The sequence below is a fragment of the Suricata suricatta genome, chromosome 2 (genome assembly GCF_006229205.1).
Source record: "Suricata suricatta isolate VVHF042 chromosome 2, meerkat_22Aug2017_6uvM2_HiC, whole genome shotgun sequence".
Taxonomy (NCBI): domain Eukaryota; kingdom Metazoa; phylum Chordata; class Mammalia; order Carnivora; family Herpestidae; genus Suricata; species Suricata suricatta.
In genome coordinates, this window is record NC_043701.1 from 136,424,868 (window position 1) to 136,444,535 (window position 19,668).

The window sequence follows — 19,668 nt, forward strand, 5'->3', positions numbered from 1 at the left end:
TTTGGTGTTCAAAAGCCAGGGCTTTTGGCCACAGGCTCTGCTGCTGTGCTGGTTATGTATTCATGAATAAACCACCCCAAAGTTCAGTGACTTAAAACAAGAGCATTTTCTTATATCTCATGATTTTATGGGTCCTTAATTCAGGCAGGCTTGGATGGACTGTTCTTCTGTTCCATGTGACATTGATGGAGGCCACTCAGTGGTATTTAGCTGCCAGACATGCTGGTCTGGAGAGTCCAAGATGGATTCATTTAAATACCTTTCTAGTGCCTTGAAAGGGAGCCTGGAAGGCTAGACTCAGCTGAGACTGTTGACCACTTTACCTACACATGGACTCTCTAGCATGGTGGTCTTAGAGAAGTCTGACTTCTTGTATAGTGGGTTCAGGGCTCCCAGGGTGTTCCCAGAGACCCAGGCAGCAGTTATAAGGCATCTTACGACTCAGCTTCAGAAGTCCCAGAATGCTACTTCTCAAAATTCTATTGGCAAGCAAGTCACTAAGGCCAACCCAGAATGAAGGTTCAGGAAGTATAGTATGATTTTACCACTGTTAGCTGAGTGACCTTGAGAAAGATTATTTAAACCCTTTGAACCTCAGTCTTCACATCTATAAGATAGGAATACTGTAATAGTATCTACCTCTTATGGCCTATGATAATTAAATAATTATATGTCTCATCAACAACTGCTGTATAAAAGCCTGTTTATGATCACCAGTCTCTGCAGTTCTTCTTGGGCACCCTACTGGACTACATTTCTCAGCATCCCTTATAGTCAGATATGACCATGTGACTGAGTTCTGCCCATGGAACTAGAGGGGACAAGATATATCTGGCCTCTACATCCTCCGTGCTTGCTCCCCCTACCCTCCATGCCCCTGTCAATCTGTGTTGCAAGGAAGAAATAAAGTTTTACTTGTCAGAGCCATTGGCCTACGCTGATTACTGCAATGATACATACTAAGCTCTCAATTAAAGTTAGGGGCTCTCCTGGGGTATCTGGGCGGCTCAGTTAAGCATCCCACTGTTGATTTCAGCTCAGGTCATAATCTTATGGTTCATGGGATTGAGCCCCACTTCTGGCTCTGAGCTGACCACCCAGAGCCTGCTGGGGATTCTCCCTCCCCCTTTCTCTCTGCCCCTCTCCCACTCACTTGTTTGTGCTTGCATGTGTGCTCTCTCTCTCAAAATAAATAAACACTAAAAAAATAAAGTCAGGGACTCTCAGGCCTAACCCCATACACCTGCGTTCTCATCTGTATGATGGGGGTGATGTTAAGAACCTACCCCATAGAGTTGTGAGGATTGGATGAAATAATATATAGTTTGACTTAATGGCTTAGCTCCTCTTTAATTACAATGAAAGGTCATCATTACCTTTCTCTTGAAACAAAATTAGGTGAATTTGCAGTATTTTAGGTTGGAAGCCTATAAATATGGTACCATTTCAATTCAGAATACTTCCTAAAATCCATTTGATATGGGCTTCAGAACTTAAATAATATAGAATAGGGTGTTTCTAAGTTTAAAAGTCAATTTGTTTTTGATTTTTTAAATTAGGGAATATTTTAAGAATACAAAAGAAAAGATGTAATAAGCACCTACATTCCCACAACGCAATATGGTCAAATCTTAACATTTTGCTGTATTTGATTTGTGTTTTTCCTAAAGAAATAAAACCCTGTGAATGAAACTGGAGAAATAAATGTTGTCTCATTTACTTAGCATAGTGCTTGACATATGCAAAGCAGTCGATAATGGTCAGGAAGGTTTTTTTACTTTTTATTTTGAATAATTTTGTATGTATAGAGTTATAAAGATAATAGAGACATTTCTTGTATACCCACCACCCAGCTTCCTCTCTTAACCTCTCTCATAACCATGGCATATTCGTCAAAGAGATTAAAATTGTTCTACCTTTATTAACTCCAAACTTTTTTCTGATTCCACCAGTTTTTCTACTTACATCTTTCTCCTGTTCCTGAATCGAATCCAAAATATATGTTGCATTTAGGTCAGCTAATTTTTATTTTTCATTTAAGTTTATTTCTTTTGAGAGACAGAGTGTGTGTGCATGAGTGGGGAGGGGGCGAGAGAGAGGGAGAGAGAGAGAATCCCAAGCAAGCTTTGCACTGTCAGCCCAGAGCCCAATGTGGGGGCTCGATCCGAAAATCCGTGAGATCATAACCTGAGCCAAGATCAAGAGTTTACCACCCAGGTGCCCCAGTCAACTAATTTTTAATTGTTTATTCAACAGAGAGCACTGCCAACTTTTAGTCCAAGATGCTGTTCTGTGTAGCAGAACAGCAAAAAAGGAAAATCTAAGGTATGGAGAGATTAACTGAGGTCACACACCTCAGGTAAAAGGCAGAAGTAAGATTTGAAACTAGGTAATCTGGCTCCAAAGTCATGCTCTTAACAAGACCCCTACTTCTTTCATGTGGCTGCTCTAGGGAAGAAGGGAAGCAGATGCATCATCATAGACTTCCCAGGGCAAGTGTGGCAGGCAGGAAGTCTTCCTGATGGAGGTGCCACTCTGGAGCTCAGATGCTCTGAGGAATGTTTGGCCTTCCTACCAAGTGCTTTCTCAGGGCTTTCCTCCTCTTTTCCCTGCAGCCCCATTTTCTGAGCCCAAGCCTCAGAACTCCAAGAAGATGACCTGCTGTAACTCAAGCCCCAGGGTGTGGTTCTGTCCTAGATTCTGGGCACCTCAGGCAGGACAGGCTGCCCACACTCATAGACCCGGATGTTGATTCAGAGATTGACTTCTGGATCCACTATTTTGGGTCCCGCTGACAGTGCATGAGCAAGAAATAGCAACAAGGGCTGAGTTGTCAGGCAGAGGGGGGAATCCACAGGAATTTGGGGTGGGCAGGCTGGTCTACTGAGCAGGGACTAGCTTTCTCTACTCTGGAGAATTATAGGCCCCACCAACCTGAGGATAAATTGAGAACTGTTTTCCGTCCCCAGATTGGAGAGGCACCCTGCCTGGTTGGGCACAGCAGCAGCCCTCCTGCAGCCCTCCGGCTAGGATGTATGTTTACCCTTTGGAAAAGGCTCAGAGAGCACCTGAGGTAACCAACAACCAGCCGTTAATAGGACCAGGTGCTGTAGGGAGGAGAGCAGGGAGCTGGCAGGGCTGTTTCTGCCCTTCGAGGCCAGAGCCCAGAGGTCCTGCATCCCTGCGGCAACATTCCAGCCATGTTTCATCTTCTCGGAGCCTTTGGTGGTTCAATTATAAAATGGGCGTGTTCATCCCTATGTCTCAGACAAGGCAACATAGGTTTGCACAGTTTATGATTTGCAGGAAGGAGAAATGGGCTAAAACACAGCCTGTGCTCCACTCACTCCGATGGGCACCCTGACCCGGAGCTACATCTGCTTGGGAGAAAGGGACACCTTTTCCCCAACCAAGCCCAGGAGCCATTATGCCTGAAAGGCTGGTTTGCTCCCAAGGGAGCACCTTGTCTGATTTGTACAAAGGAAAAGCACTTGCCTTCTGGAAATAGACCAGGTGGCAGAGAAGGGCAAGGACCTGTCTATCCAGAAGGCAGGGCTGGCTCCAGAGTGTTAGTAGAGTGAGGAGGCAGCATCAGGGTGGCCAAAGAACAAGATATGCTGGGAAGAGGGGGTCATAGTGCCCAAGTGGTGGGCATGCAGGCGGAGCTGGGGGAAGGAGAGGTACCCTCTGGAGGCAGGCCAGCTCGTGGAGCCAGCTGGGACCCACTCCCCCTGGTGACCTCTGTAGAGAAGGCCTGGGGGGTAGTGGTGACAACCTGTAGTTGTGGTCCACAACCACAGAGCTATACCTGAGGGCAGGGTCATAGCCAGAGTGTGGGAGCCATGGGCGCTTTGAGACCACGAGAAGCCTGGTCAGAAACATCCAGTTGGAGGACAATGATGAGGCACCAGTAAATTATGATTTAGAGTGACAGGTGCTGTCACAAACGGTGGGTGGACATCTTGATGGCCCGAAGAGGAGTACTTCTCTCAGGTTTGGAGGGTCTATGAGGGCTTCCCAAAAGTAACTGCTAAACTGAGACCTCATGGAGACCCCAGTTGAAAGTGGAGGAACGTGGTGCACTTAGGTGGTACAACCAGAAGCATGTTTCAAAGTACCCGAGGTAAGAGAACATCGTGCATTCTGGAAACTGCGAGTGGCTGGCTCTACCATTTCTTAATTACACAGTGTGTATTGTGTATAGGAACAGAATTATAAGAGATAAGACCAGAGATACAAGAAGCTTCTCAGACAATGAAGCACCTTTATACTTTGTCAAGGTGTTTGTACTTAGGGGGTTGTAAGCAGAGTGGTGACGTGAGCAGATTTCCATTTTAGTACGATGTGTGCGTGGAGATTGGAGGGGCAAGGCTGGAGGCAGAGAGACCAATAGTGGGCTGCTGCAAGGATCCAGGGGAGAGGTGAGGGTGGCTTGAACTTGGGTATTCACAACAAAGATGAAGCTACGTGAGCAGATCCCTATGGTAATGAGGAATTAGAATCAATAGGCTAATTGTATGAGAGGCGGGGGTCCAAGGGGACATGACACCCATCACTGACTTGAGCAACGGTGGCTGTCAGAACTCTTCACTAAAATGAAGAACTAGGAAGAGTTCCGATGGTGGGGTGGGGCTGTGGAAAAGTTCGGCTGAGTTTGAAATTCAAGTGCAATATTCACATAGAGGTGGGCAGCAGGATACAGAGGTTTGAGCGAACTGGGCTGCCTCAGAGGAGTCATCAGCCTAGAGATGTGAACTGAGACTGGTGGGGGCGGGTGTCAGAGGGACCCCGCCCCCGAGCAGAGTGAGATCTGTGAGGAAGAGAAGAGACAGTGGCCAGAACCCTGGAAACCTTGAGGTTTAAGGATCAGCTGGAAGAAACCAGGGCTAAACAGGCACAGCCTGAGAGGTGGGAGGAAAGCAGCCCATTTAGTCCTTGTGATACTTTATTCCAGGTGAGAAACCTGGGGCTTATTTTATATTGTCCTGTTAGGGCACAAAACGAAGAAACTCGGAACTAAATGTTTTGCTACATTCTATAACCATCCTTCATCCAGGATTTCTGGGCTGTCTCCTTCCTGGACCTCTTCTCTCAGTTGGTGCTTGTTTTAGTCTGTCCTTTTGAAAGTACAGTGTAAGTGAAAAGATTTAAGAGATGTTATTTGCACAGCTAGTTTTGATTGGGCGGGCATGGAGGAGGATGGTGACGCAGTGAACCTTGGTCTTTATTCAGACAGCCTAGGTCTTAGGTGATGGTATGAGGAGGACAAGACAAGGAAAAGACCAGCTAATCCTCAGCACTGGTACCCCCACTCCTCCATTTTGTACCCAAGGTAAATACCACTAATAGATCCTCCTGTGCCCTCTTTCTTCATGAAGACTCGACAGGGACTCAGACTCTCTCTGTAGGCTGCCAACACGCTGACTCAGAGCTGGCAAGGCTCGTGGCTATCCTGGAAGTAAGCCACCAACCCCGCAAACCTCCAGGAGATCTCCTGTCTTTATTATGATGAATCTTTTATTATAGAGACAGACTGAACTCTTTTGTATAAAGAATCTTTGGATTGGGGTCAGGGAAATTCACCTGCTAAAGGTCACCACTCAGTTCTCCCTTCTTCTGCCTCAGCTAAGCCCCCACTTGCTATTTATACCTCAAGGTCATTGGAAACAGCAGAGGCTGCTGTCCCTAGGGCCAGGCTATTGGGTTGGGCCATGCTGAGCAGAAGGTCAGGTCTCCTGGCTGCTCATCAAGTCAGAGCCGCCCCATCTCCCGCGCCAGTCGGTTGTCCAGAACCTGGAGTTGCTGGAGGAAGCCTGAGTTGGGGCAGATATCACGGTGGGCCTGCACCGTCTGGATGGCCTCCACCAGTGTCATGTTTTCACAGATCATGAGGAAGGCCAGGACAACTGTAGCAGAGCGGCTCACCCCCATAGCACAGTGTACCAGCACACGGCCTGTGGGAAAGACCCAAACTAATGTCAGCTTCCTGCCCTTGCACTGACCACCCACCCTATTGGGAATTGGAGATGCTTCTGGCCATCCTTCAGCCCACCTATCACAGCACCCTGGAACACTTACAATGTTCTTACAGTCAGATGGGCCAGCTGAGGCCCAGAGAGGGAAAGGGGCTGGCTTAAGGTCACACAGCAAATTAGTGGCCCAGCTAAGGTTAACAGCAGGGATTCCTTTCTCCAGGTCCAAGGTGCTTCCTCTGGTATCCTTTCCAACTCTGCCATCCTGTTGTAAAGGGTGGGAGAGGGAACAGCATTCCTAGAGTCCCTGGATTTGTGGCTGATTACAGGGACTGTCCCTTACCACCTTAGTTTTCTTCCCTCTCTATCCCTGTAGCCCTATGCCACAGCCTCATCTTAGAGGGTCTCTTCAGCCTTTGCTAGATTGTGTACCTTCTGCCCAACACCAGACCCCTTGCTGAGGGATGGTTACACTGAACCACATCAGACCTTAGCTGATTGTTAGTCCCCCGAAGGGGACACTCGCTAAATGGTAGTAACTATTTACTCTATGGGCTGGGAGGGTTGTTGAAGATCTTTGTAGCTCTGGACACCCCACCCACCAGTGCTACTGGAAAAAGTGCCCCAGATCCCACCCCTTTACACCATCCCGACCCCCACCTCCACCCCAGTGTCTTCTCCAGCAGGGGCAGCTCACCTTGAGGGACACTGAGGGCAGTCCGGATGTATCGAGCAGCAGGCAAAAAGTAGACACTGAGGTCGAAGAAGGGGTTGTCATCAGCCTCGATGCCATAGTATTCCATGGACATTCCACGGTAGAACTTGGCACCTGTGTCCACCTGAAACTTGCCCGCAGCAACATTCACAACATGGGTGATGCCCAGCTGGGTCAGCTTGCTCTTGTCCCGGGCTGCGTACCTGCAGGGAGGCCATGGGGACCTTGAGAGGTGGGGCAGGTCTCACTGGGTCACCTCCGGCTGAGCTGGAACTTGTCCCCTTCCTTCCTCTGTCTCCCCTCCTCCAAATGTGAGACTGGAAAGAGTGAACAGGCCCAAATGACCAAGACTCCCTTTCATGCAGCCCAGCTTTTCTAGAGGGCAGTTTGGCCATATGCATCAGAAGCCTTAAAAATATACAAAATCTATACATCCTTTGCCTCAGCAACACCCCTTCTAGGAACTTGAAAATAATCCAGAATGTGCCCACAGACATCTATAAACTGGACCTAATGATATTCAAGATGGTGAAACATTGGAAAAAATCACTATCTTATAATAGGAGACTGGGTATGGTATAGCTAAATGAAATAGTGTGCAACCACTAAAATGTTGTAGGTATTTGCAGGTAAACAAGAAAGGGTGTTTATGCTATATTGAGCACCTGTGAAAAATGCAGGATACATTGGGGCACCTGGGTGGCTCAGTCGGTTAAGCATCTGACTCTTGGTTTTGGCTCAGGTCATGATTTTATAGTTTCGTGAATTTGAGCCCCGCATTGGCCTCTGGCCTGACAGCTCAGAGCTTGCTTGGGATTTTCTCTCTCTGCCTTTCTCTCTGCCCCTCCCCCACTCACACTTTCTCTAATAAATAAATTAACTTTTAAAAAATGCAGGATACTGGGGTGCTGGCTTGGGTGGATCATTTGAGCCTCTGATCTCAGCTCAGGTCATGATCTTGCAGTTCATGAGTTCAAGCCCTGCGTCAGGCTCCTTGCTGACAGTTCGGAGCCTGGAGCCTGCTTCAGATTCTGTCTCTCTCACTGCCCCTCCCATGCTTGCTCATTCTCTCTCAAAAATAAACATTTAAGAAATTTTTTAAAATGCAGGATACACAACTTGGTATAAAAATCCTTTTCAAAGGATGTGTGGTTTTATTTTAAAAGCTTTCAAAAAAGCTTTTAAAACATTTTTTTAAATCTACATGAAGTAGATGACAAAGTAGGACTAGAAAGAGGTATCATTTCTGTAAAAAAATGTGAAAAAGCATTTATGTATGTGTCCTTGTGTTCTTATTTTTTAATGTTTATTTTTGAGAGAAAAAGCACGAGCATGAAAGGGGCAGAGAAAGAGGGAGACACAGAATCCAAAGCAGGCTCCAGGCTCCGAGCTGTCAGCACAGAGCCTGACGTGGGGCTTGACCTCAAGGACTGTGAGATCATGACCTGAACTCAAGTCAAAAGCTCAACCGACTGAGCCACCCAGACGCCCCATGTGTATATGTGTATTTTTAAAAAGTCAACAATGATTTTATTACTGGTTATTATCTGGTGGGGGGGATAGCATATTTGCCATATTATTAACAAGATATTGAACCATATTTTCTAAATATTAAGAAAAATGTCTAAAATCCACATATATTCATCCATATATTCCAAATTTTAGGAAAACTTTTGGGGAAATTATTTACAATTCTACAAAATACACACACACACACATACATATCCTAGAGAAACTTTGTGTGTGTTCCCAGGACCCATGTACTAGAATGTTCCTAGGATCACTGTTCATAATAGCCAGAAAGTGAAAACAACTCAAATGACCGTGTATAATAGAATGGATAAACTATGGGATAGTCATACAAATGAATAGTATGCAGCAATGAAAAATGAATGAGCTTCGGCTGCATAGAACCCAAGTGAGTCTTACAATATTGAGCAAAGGATTCCAGGCAGAAAGCACACACAATATGATACCATTCATATGACTTTAAAAGACAAGCAAAACTAACTACATTTTCAGGTATATAGGTTTTAAAACTGTAAAGAAAAGCAAGGAGATAATTATTTCAACATTTAGTCGTTCTCTACAAGGAAAGGGATTCTGATGAGAAGGGTTCAGTGGGGCTTCTGGGGCATAAGGAATGTCCTATTTCTTGTCCTGGATGGTGAAACTGTTCACATGTCCTCTATGCACTTTTCTTTTCTTTTTCTTTTAGAGGAAGAGAGAGAGCGCGGACCCGTGTGAGTAGGGGAGGGGACAGAGGGAGAGAGAGCAGAGCCAGATGTGGGGCTCGATCCCACAACTCTGGGATCATGATCTGAGCTGAAATCAAGAGTCGGACACTCAACCAAATGAGCCCCTTTATGCACTTTTCTTATGTGTATTCTATTTGCACAGCTAAAATTAATAATACTATAGAAAAAAAGGAACACGTGGGAAGAGATGGTGGGAGGCAGAGGGTGCCACCTCTGCCGCTGGAGGACTCTGGGAGAAGGTCCCCTTCTGTCCCCTTTACCTCCCCCTGTGGGTTGTACTTACGCATCTCCTAGGAAGAGGTTGGGCCAGACCTCATTGACGTGGCTCAGCATGGCGGCCTGACGGACCCACAGCAAACGCTGTAGGGAGGCCAGTGTGGGTGGCTGGTAGGAGGACGCCCGGACTGCCCCATGGATCTTGGGCCTCCGGAGGTCCTGCTTCTGCGGTGAGTCCATCCTGAAACACAGTGGATGCTGTGGCGGTTGGGGGTAGGATCCATCCAGCTGATGGAGAGGCCTGGGCCTCAGCTATTGTGGATGAGGTTATTAACTAGCTCAAGTGGGGCTGAGGCCTAGACCCTTTCCCCAGGGATCAAGGGAATCAATCCCTTGACACTCCTGTGAAGCTCTCTTCTGCCCTTCCCAGAAGTCCCTGATGGTGGAGGCTTTAGCCAAGAGCCCCCTCACAGTTCCCTGTTTGTGGCAACTAGTCAGCGCAGACCCTGGCCCGTAAGTCACAGGTACTTGGGACTTAATAGGGATGAGGACCTCAGATGGCTGTGGCTCTCAGAGGGCACCTAGGAAGGCCCCCACAAGCTGGCAACTCATCTCAAGCTCCCTCCTCTGCTACTTCCAGGGTTAATCCCAGGAATGAGGGGGCCTGGGTCACGACCTGACATTTGTTGGTATTTCCATGCTAAGTAAGCTGATGCCTCTAATGGGCCTGAGGCCTCACGTGGGGTAGGTCCCTATTGTACATAGTGGGAAACTGAAGGTCAGAGAGAATTCTTTAAGTGATGTCCAGAGCCATATGGCTGATAAGTAGCAAGGCTGGGGTTTCTATCCAGTTGTGCTCCTTCGGTTCTGTCTCTAAGCCTTGCCGTTGCCATCACTGGGGACTCCAGAGAATGGTCACTAATCCATCTGTCTCTACATGAGAGCCTGGTGTTGGGGTCACACATCTGCCTATAGGACCCGGGATTTTCCTCCTTACCCCCATGACTCAGGCCAATGCTGCAGGTCAGGCCTCACCCAGGTCAGGTGAGTTGTGTCAGGAGTCATCTGGCTGAGGGTGTCCGGGACCCTGCAGAGCTGGGGTGTCAGTGGCACCAGAACATGGGTCTGGTGCTGTGCTGGCAAGGAGTGCCTATCTTGGCTAATTGTCCCTGGCCCCCTCAACCAGTAACTAGGGAAGGTACAAACTGGGAAGAATATCTTTTCTCTTTGGTAGGCAGTGCCAGGACCAGGAAGAGAAATGGGCACGCAGGGGGCCACTGGTTTCGGCAAGCTCACCCAGCGGGTAGCTGGTGGGCGGGGTGGAAGTGAAGACTTGGCTTTCCCCTTCATCCCCCACAGTGACTTCAGGGCAGGCTGAGTGGCCTGCCACCTACCTAAGGCATGGTCTGGGGCCAGGAATAGGGGAGTGGGGACAGGGACAGGACTCAGCAATGAGTGGAACTGGGCTGGGCCAGGTTCCGCCCAGAACACAAATGCTGTGAAGCGGCTAGAATTCCGGGTCCTTCCTTTGGAGCCTGTGGGGGTGGAGTCTGAGAGCAGACCTAGGCTATTGTAGGCTGAAGCACAAACCCTTTCTGCTTGGCCTCTCTTTGGGATGAAAGGCTTTTGGCCCTAAACTTCCATGTCCCTGGGAAGCTACCTGCAGTGGTAAAAAGGAACTTCGGAGGGAGGGAGGACAGCAAGGCCATAACTCATTCTGTTGTCTCCAGCAAGTCTTTGCTCCTGTCTGGCCCATGGTTTGTCTTTCTCATGTTTAAGATACTGGCCTTGCCTGACTTTCAGGATTCCTTAGGGGTCTGACCTGAGAATGAGAGCAGTGGCTGGGTTTGCAGTAGCTACAGGGTAGGGAGCAGCATAGTGTGTTGGAGTGAAGAAAGCCCCAGGCCCCAGGGTTGTCCAGTCACCACACTGGTCTGCAGCCAGCAGCTGGAGCTGCATGAGAGTGGAGCTCTGGGAAGCCTGGCAGGTCCCCTCTGGCCTCTGAGCTTGGCGTGGGGTACGGCCGCCACCCTGTGGCCAATGGGTGCATCGCAGTCCAGCTGTGCCAGGGAACAGGCAGCCAGGCTCTGGCTGAAACAGAGCTGGTCCCAGGGGGCTCCTGGGATGAGGAGAAACCAACAGGGGTCAGGAATTGGGGGCTGTGAGGCCACAGCCCATGTTTCAACCTTCTAGGGGGCTTGGACCCAAATCTGGAGAATGGGGGCCTTTTTCTTGGACTTTGGGGTACTCCTTATCTGATCCCACCTAGGTTCTTACACCTGATGCTCATAGATGTGCCCCACATCTGTTCACTCTGTCCTACTGGGGGTCCAGCCCCCTGCTCAAGGACTCGTCCGTCAAGCTCCAGGCACACAGAAGAAAGGAATCCAGTGGCTGCAGCAGCTCCCCTGGTTTCTGCTGCCCCCAGACCTAGACCGACTCCTCCTCCCACATCTCCTTGGCCACCGCAGAGTGAAGCATGTGCCCAGCATTTAGTAGGGACAGAGTGAAGCATGTGCCCAGCATTTAGTAGGCCTGGCTCTTCTCCTCCTTCACTCTGGCCCTCATTCTGCCTCCTTCCTGCGTCTTCTCCCTAAGCCAAACAGCTGCCTCTGTGGGCAGTGGTTTCTCCACTCTTGTGCTGCTGTTGCTGCTGCTGCTGTCACGTTTAGGTATTTGTTTTCTGTCTTTGTGTGCGTCCCTCCTCCTCTCTATGCCTCTCTCCCCAGCCTCTCGTAGGAGCTCATAGCCCTCAACACACCACTCTGCATGCTGCTGGCCTTAGGCCGAGGCCCAGGCCTCCTCAGGGCAGGGGGCAGCTCTTGCCATCCACCTCCTCAGCCGAAGCTCCAGATGTCCCCCTGGTCTTCCCTCCTACCAGGCTCTCTGCTTCCCGCTTCTCCTCCCCAAGCAGACCAGATGGGACTGTGGCCACAGGAGAGTTGAGGCCAGAGATCTCAGCGCAGGATGAGTGAGGAGTCTGGAAAGGAAGCCTTGGGGAGGGTGGCAGTCGGCCAGCCACTGTGAGCTGCCAGTGGGGCTTTGCACTCAGCGTGCAGGCCCTAGAGGAGGACAGATCTGGGCAGTTTTCAGGTCTGGTATTTGGATGGTCTTCTCTGAGCCAGTTTTTTCATGGGGCTGCCATGAGAAGTTCATGAGATACTAAATGGAAGGCACCTCCCACAGGGTCTGCCTTATGGTAGATGCCCCCAGAACGGTGCATCTTACTATTATTATCATTACTACTATTATTACTCTTACCCTTTCAAGCCTCAGCCATATCCTGGGTGGGAGGTAACCTCCCCACAGGACAGTGAGGCTTAGTCTCTATTTCTTTGTGTCTCTTGAGGTTTCTTTCTCTGTCCAGCAATAATAGTTATTATATTCACAACTTACTAAGGATGGACTGTGTACCAGACAGAACTAAATGTTTACATTTTCTCACTGGATTCTCACAGTACCTTATGAAGCAGATAACATTATCATCCCCATTTTAAAGATGAGGAAACTGAGGTTCAGAGAGATTAAGCAATATGTTCAAGGACACACGGCCAATAAGCATGGGATCTAGGATTTGAGCCCAAATCTTTCTGACTACTCTGCTTTTTTGGTGCCTCTATCTCTAACCCACTCTGTCCTCCGATCTAACCCAGTCCCTCCACAACACACACAGGCACAGGTGCCCTGGCCCTCATGACTCAGCATGCTCTTTGGCCCCCCTGGAACAGGGGCACTCACCCACCTGTGGGGGTATCTGGCCCAGGCTGTGGTCTTCTCTGACAGCCACTTTGCACTGCCGGCTTCCAGCTGTCTGTCTCCACACACTTGATGCTGTTTCTATTTTTTGATTTGAGTTTAATTATAAAGCATGATGTGCTGCTCCCCTCTTCTGGCCTCCCCCTGACACTCTCAACTCACCCACTGGGTCGCTGGCATGGTCAGTGCCAAGCCCAGCCAGGCATCTGGCCTTGCTTGGAGTGGAGGCAGGTCACAGGGATCTGCTTGTGATGTGTATGTATATGTGGGGCAGGGAGACAGAAGATCCAATAAGCCATTTTCACAGCTCCCTTGGCCTTCGAGGGTGGTATGAAGGATGGGCAGAAGGTTGGAGCTGGAAGGATCTTCCATGGAGGAGGACAGAAAAGAGAATAGCCAACACCAGACACAAACTGGCAGTGATGCCAACATCAGAACCCAGGTCCAGAGGCACTTAATTGGGAGCTGAGGATTATAGGACTGGCCCAGGATTAAGATCTAGAAGACCCAGGCTGAAGGAAGTGTGGGTATACTTCACGAAGGTGTCAGTGGGGTTCAGAGCAGGCCTTTATATACCTGTCCTGGCCTGCTGTGTCCAGAAGCCACTCTGCCCTCTGCCAGGCTCCTCCTTCCCCCAGGAAGTATTCTTAACCCAGGACACACTGTCCTTTGAGGCCAGCAAGATGGTGTTTTAAGTCCTTCCAAAGGCCAGTATGGTCAGTTAGGGACCTTGGATTTGGGCCTGGAAGAATCCTTCCTGCTCTCCAGAGACCCTCCTCATATATACTAGAGGACTCCTCCACTCACAGTCCCAGATGACAGACACACACAGGACATATGCATACTTGTGGCCACACCTACAGGGCACCTCTGAAGTCTGAGCTCCAGGGAACTAGGGTTCAGCCCCTGCTGGGGTCCCCTGATCCCTGGGGAGAACTGATGGAGGGAGCTGTGGCCAAGGGCAATCATGAACACTTAGAATCCCCTCCCGCTCTCCTCCCATCCCTCCGCCCCAGTGAACTTGGAGTCCCTGGCTTACGGAGCCTCTGGAATTGGCTGAGAAGGAAGACCATTCCCACCTGCAGGGACTGAAGACTGTGGCCGGCAGGGAGTGCCGGAGGCTGGAGGGAGCAGATGGAGTAGCAGGCTCTAGGGCGGACCCCACACTGGGTTCTCACCGTCTTCTTGGAATCCACCTGGGCCAGAGCCTCCAGCAGCACCAACAGGACCAGTGTCAGGGTAGCAAAGTAGCACAGCCGTGCGGCAGGGAGTAACGACCAGCCCTGGGGAAGAGATGAGCTCCATGTTATAGGCAGGCAACCCAAGGCCCAGAATGGTTGGGACTTGTCAGGGCAGGGGCAAGAACTTCCACCTAAACCTGTCTGTGCCTTGAGCCCTCTGTGTAAAGTCAAGTGGGTACAGATGCTGGGAGAGATAAGGCTGGTCTGGGGCCCAGGGCTCATGGAGAGAAATGACCTCTCCCCATGGCCCCCTCATCTTTCAGAGTCCCTAGGGCTGCTATGTATGGCCATATAGGCTGCACACTGCACAACTCCCTGAGGCTCCGGTAGCAGAGGCTGTCTGGTGGATGGCACCTCAGAAAAGTGTACAGTGCTGCAGCCCAACTGACTTCCCCCAAGCCACCTGCTGGAGAGATGCTGAGGTTGGAGGTCAGGGTGTTTTAGGGTTCCAAGCCAAGGAAGTGGGGCAGATGGGCATAATCAGAGATCTGCTTTCTACCAGTTTCCTGAAACCTGTTTAGAAGAGAGAGCAGGATGGGAACATACCATTCGTGTCTCCCTGTCAGCACCCCATACCTGCAGAGCTGCCTGCAACAGTTTCCCACTCAGCTCAGTTCTCAGCCTGATCCCACCCACAGCTATATAACCTTAATTTTCTTCTCTTACACTCACCCCCACACACTACACCTAGCTCTCCATCCTGCCCTGATCCCTACCCCCAAGATGCTCATCCTTCTGAAAGTATCAGAAGGGGGTCAGTGTTGCTAAACAGCTACCTTGTGATGGTGCCAGCTGCCAATTCAGACACAAAAACAGCTTGTAGTGGGGGGCAGGGCAGGGGGAAATTCAGTCCACACCCTGGGAAGCCCTTGGTAGGAGAAAACTGCCACTTTTCTAACTCCCAAGAGAGCCTAGGCCTGTCACCCACCCCCAGCTGGCAGCCCCTCTGAACCAGTGGGCGCTGGGGCACACAGCCCAAGTCAGGGTTGAGGAGAGATGGAGGGCACAGCATGGGCAGGAGGCTTACCTCCCCAGCTGATGGCCCTCAGGGGGGATGTGAATGTGAGGCAGGTGGGCTGTTGGGGGACAGACAAAACAGACCCAGCCTGGGCATGGTGGGAGAAGAAGGGCAGGGGACACTGCAGCTCCCTCACAATGCTAGTACCGGCACAGCCACTCCACCACAGGAAGAGGTGCCCCTGTCTCCTCCCAGCTGAGCTGGAGGAAAACAGGGCTGATGCCAAAGAAATGGAAGCAGCACCTCAGTGATCTTTTGTGGGCCGGAAACCTGAGAAGCAGTGTTGCTGTTGGTAGAGGCCGACTCCTACTAGGCTGCTGGGGATACTGGAGGCCTCCAGCAGGAACGGGGAGATCTGATGGAGGAGGTGTGGAGGATCTGTTCCTCCCTGCAACTTAAGGACCATCTGCTAATGCTCTGAATGCACTACACAGTGGGCAGCAGGACGGAGGGAAAATGGAAGCAGAAAGGAGCTGGATAGACCTTTAATGTCCTATGGGGGTCCTCAGAACCAGAGAGAGAACGAAGTTAGGGAGGCTGCTTCTGTGATCTCTGAGATCAGATTGGTTGGGGGAGGAGGGTAGGTAGGGAGTGGGGTGCTGGGTTCGAGGAAGGTAATGGAATGGAACGACGGCAGGAGAACTTTATATCATGAAGGGCTCATGCGAGGAGGCCACGGCTGGTGGCAGGAGAACATATTCTCTGTTGTGACAAGGGTTAGGCAGGGCTTGACAGGAAAATTAACTAAGCCTGGAGTGACAGCTGCAGCCCCACTTTCCCCCCAGAGCTGAAGCTGGGGTCTGGACCTGCATACCTGGGGAGGTATGCAGAGGTGGGGGGAGGTCCAGACAGCCCACAGGGGTCAGGACGGGCTGTGCTGCTGCCTTCGTGGGGTTCAGGTGAGCCCCCACTGGCTTTTGGCCAAGGAAGCAGGGCAGGGCTGCATCAGGACCAGGGAAGAAGGGCTCACCTCTTCCATTGTATGCTTTCCACCTCTTTCCTTCCAAACCTTTCCATCCTCTCAGGGATCTGAAGAACATGAGTGGGCTGGGGGAGAAAGGGTCCTTCTGCCATCCAAGTACTAACCAGGCCCGACCCTGCTTAGCTTCCGAGATCAGATGAGATCGGGCGCGTTCAGGGTGGTATGGCCGTAGACGAAAGGGTCCTTCTGGAAAGTTGCCTCAGCCAGGCCCCCTCCTACCCTCACTTTTGGCCACACCCAGCCCTGACAACCCACTTCTGAACTGGTCCCATTCCATGTCCCCTGCCAGCCTTCACTGGTTTTCCCTTTCTGTGTTCCCCGTCCAGCCCTTACTTGACCTCTCACTTCTTAACTGCACCCAGCTCTGCTCCCTCACCCCACTGTGCCCTGCCCAGCCCTCACCTGGCCCCTCAGCTCCGGCCTGCACCCCGCAGCTGCTGGTCCAGCTGGCAGAGCTGGTGGAGGAAGCCTCGGTTGGGGAAGACCCATCGGTGTTGCCTCACGGTGATCACGGCCTGGCGCAAGGACAGCTGCTGGCGTAGCATGAGGTAGGCCAGCACCAGTGTGGCGGAGCGGCTCACCCCTACCACACAGTGCACCAGGACCTTGGCTGAGGAAGACATCCTGGTGAAAGACCCTTTCCCACCAGCTGGCCCACCCAAGGGCAGGGGTAGGGACCCAAGTGCCTTTCCCGGTTCTGCCTGGGGTATATTATGTAACTCTGCACAAACCATTTAGCCTTTATGGTTCTCAGTTTCCTGATCGGTCAGATGGGTATACCAACAGCTACCTTGGGGATAGGCAAAACTCCAAACTCCTTAACACAGCTTACAAGACCCTCCTTGAGCTGGCCCCTGCTGACCCTATACCTTCATCTCAGGCTGTCTCACCCCAGCCTTCAGATCTAAAAACACCGGGTAACTTTCAGTCCCTTAAAGCTCTTAGGGTTTCTGGCCTCCAGCCTCAGAACATGCTATTCCAACTACCTGTAAAACTTCTCTGGCTTGTGGTCTGACTAATGTTTATTACTCATCTGTCAGGTTTCAGCTAAGACGTGATTTCCTTGTCCAGGCTTTCCTGACCACTCATGGTATCACTTGAATCACAGAGCAGCTCATTCTTTTTGCATGTGGCCCAGTAAATACTGTTGTAGAGGGAAGTCTCCTCACTTCCTGGTCCTCTGGACTGAGCACCTTTGCCCTGTTCCTGTGCCCCTTATCTCTTCACATTTACCCATTCAAATGAATAGTACCCACAATACTCCGCATTTTGACTATCTTTCCACAAAACATGCAAGTTCCATGAGAGTGGGGACCCTGCCTTTTCTAGCTCAGTGCCTGGCACAGAAAAGATAATAAATAGCTGGTAAATGAATGGATGACAAACAAATGAATGCCAAGGTGCTCTGGATATTAAAGAGTGCTGTGAGCCATAGTCTTGTCTTTCCTGTCTCATAGATGAGAAACTGGAGTCCAGAGAGGAACACTTGCTTTCTCAGGGTCAGGCAACAAGGGGCATGGCTCTCATCCAGAGTGGGGGCTCCAGCTTCCCCAGCCTCCTTTGTTCTACCCTGGGTATTAGAAGTTTGTCTGTTTTTTAGGGGTGCCTGGGTGCCTCAGTTAGTTAAACGTCTGACAGCAGGTCAGATCATGATGTCATGATTCATGGGTTTGAGCCCCACGTTGGCTCTGTGCTGACAGCTCAGAGCCTGAAGCCTGCTTTGGATTCTGTGTCTCCCTCTCCCTGCCCCTCCCCTGCTCATGTTCTCTCTGTTTCTCAAAAATGAACAAATGTTAAAAAAAATTTTTTTTAAGTTTGGGGTCTTTTTGGGGTGCCTAAGTGGCTCAGTTGGTTAAGCGTCCAGCTTCGGCTCAGGTCATGATCTCACGGTTTGTGGGTTCGAGCCCTGCGTTGGGCTCTGTGCTGACAGTTAGCTCAGAGCCTGGAGCCTGCGTCCGGTTCTGTGCCTTCCTCTCTCTCTGACCCTCCCCTGCTCACACTGTTTCTCTCTGTCTCTCAAAAATAAATAAAAAACATTAAAAAAATTTTTTTAAAGTTTGGGGTCTTTTTTCCCAATTGAAAATGCTTGGGGGGTAGAAACCAGATGTCTCGGTACTAAATGGCAATTTCTCAAGGCTGAATGATGCAGAGAAAGAACTGTTTTGCTATTTGGGAAACTTGACTTTCAGTCCCAGGACTGCTCCTAATTCGTGACATGACCTTGCATTCTAGGCCTCAGTTTCCCTGTCTGTGAAGTAATGAGGTTGGATAAATTGTTGGAGCACTGAACAGAGGATTTTTTTAAAACCTGAAGGCTTTTGAAAATCTAGAAATGGGAGGGCACTAATATTTGAGGGGAAACTGGATATCTCGCGCTCCTCCCCCAGTGGCTGAGCAGAATAGAATATAGGTCCAGACCCAACTCCTACCCCCGGGTGTGCTGAGGGCACTGTGGATGAAGTCAGCTGCTGAGGAGAAGTAGGCACTGATGTCAAAATTAGGGAGGTCGTGGGCTGGCACGCCCAGGTAGCTCACACTGCTGCCATAGAAGTCAGGGCCGCCCTGACAATAGAGTCCGCCGTGGGCTGCGTTCAGCACGTGGGTGATGCCCAGCTTCCATAGCTCAAAGCGGTTATTTGCTGTGGCCCTAGGAAAGAAGAGGAATGGGGCTGGATGCTGGAAGCCATGGGGTCCAGAAGGGAGGTTTTTTTCTGGCCCCCCTGCTTCAGAGGCACAGACCACCAAGGTCCAAAGGGATCCAAGAAGGAGCCCAGTAAGCTTGAGCCCCACCCTCAAAGCTTTGTGGTGGAAGTGTTGGTAGTACAGGGAGTTATCTTCAGACCCTCTTTGCTACTGGAGGTGATCTGCTCCTGCCTTGGCCAAGACAGGAAGGAAAGAATTGCTTCAGCCCTGGAATCCGGCTACCCCTCCTTTCTTGCCCCATGCCCTCACACACACTACTGGTCTCTTCTGGCCACCACCTCATACCTGCTTCTAATTTGCAAATGTTTAATGACACCTTCCCTGATTTACCTTTCCCACCCACTCTGTGTCCAGAGGAGCCTGGGCCCAGAAAGGGGAGCTCTCTGTTCATCCCATGTCATACCAGAAAGCACCATTCCCCAGGCCTCTGTCCCTGACTTGCCAATTGTCCAGGATATATCAGATTTGTGAATCCTCTGGGAGCTCCAATTATCCAGGCAGGCAAAAGCTTTGCTCCTCCTGGTGGTGACACCTGATCACTGCACTCACCCCAGAACAGGAGTCCTAGAGTCAGTCCCTAGCCTGAGATGTGCAGAGCAGAACTATTTCTCCTTGTTCCACCCCCCTACCCCCCCCCCCATCTCTGGTAAAGAGCCCAAGAACTGTCTCTCCTTGTCCCCTTCCACACACCCTTTCCGACCAGCTACCACTTACGCATCTCCTATGTAAAGGTTGGGCCAAACTTCGTCCACATGGCTGCAAGAAACTTTCCCTGCCCTCAGGAGCTCCTCCAGTTCCAGAACGCTG

The 19,668-nt window shown here is 50.4% G+C and overlaps 2 protein-coding genes across 7 annotated transcripts in view; both read right to left on the reverse strand.

Moving 5' to 3' along the window:
* Positions 1-5,481: 5,481 nt before the first annotated feature.
* LOC115272422 (dual specificity protein phosphatase 13) lies at positions 5,482-16,170 on the reverse strand. 6 transcript variants are annotated; one of them, XM_029915532.1, is made up of 6 exons: positions 16,147-16,170; positions 13,997-14,200; positions 12,904-12,998; positions 9,229-9,402; positions 6,670-6,890; positions 5,482-5,954 (listed from the first exon to the last, which is right to left on the reverse strand). In XM_029915532.1, exons 1-6 carry the CDS (start codon positions 16,153-16,155, stop codon positions 5,752-5,754), a joined length of 906 nt encoding a protein of 301 aa, XP_029771392.1. In that variant the 5' UTR covers positions 16,156-16,170; the 3' UTR covers positions 5,482-5,751. The 6 variants fall into 6 exon arrangements, with proteins under 6 accessions (XP_029771392.1, XP_029771365.1, XP_029771372.1 ...); XM_029915505.1 differs by lacking the exons at positions 12,904-12,998; positions 13,997-14,200; positions 16,147-16,170 and adding exons at positions 10,159-10,256; positions 10,556-10,643; XM_029915512.1 differs by lacking the exons at positions 12,904-12,998; positions 13,997-14,200; positions 16,147-16,170 and adding exons at positions 10,159-10,248; positions 10,556-10,617.
* The window catches only part of LOC115276055 (dual specificity protein phosphatase 13-like), a 7,533-nt gene continuing 2,001 nt past the window's right edge, over positions 14,137-19,668 (reverse strand). The window contains exons 3-6 of the mRNA XM_029919816.1: positions 19,576-19,665; positions 18,588-18,805; positions 16,561-16,768; positions 14,137-14,200 (exon numbers count right to left, since the gene is read on the reverse strand). Coding sequence (XP_029775676.1) covers positions 16,569-16,768; positions 18,588-18,805; positions 19,576-19,665 — 508 coding nt within the window. The 3' untranslated portion in view covers positions 14,137-14,200; positions 16,561-16,568. The remainder of the gene's footprint in view (positions 14,201-16,560; positions 16,769-18,587; positions 18,806-19,575; positions 19,666-19,668) is intronic.

What these genes read in the sequence shown, in the direction of transcription:
- LOC115272422 (XM_029915499.1), bottom strand. Translation starts at nt 10,511, where the DNA reads ATGAAGGGGAAAGCCAAGTCTTCACTTCCACCCCGCCCACCAGCTACC. An exon ending in AACCTCTTCCTAGGAGATGC is followed by an intron (nt 6,891 to 9,228) that starts GTAAGTACAACC and finishes GCCTCCCTGCAG; the next exon opens with GTACGCAGCCCGGGACAAGA. An exon ending in TGCCCTCAGTGTCCCTCAAG is followed by an intron (nt 5,955 to 6,669) that starts GTGAGCTGCCCC and finishes TCTTTCCCACAG; the next exon opens with GCCGTGTGCTGGTACACTGT.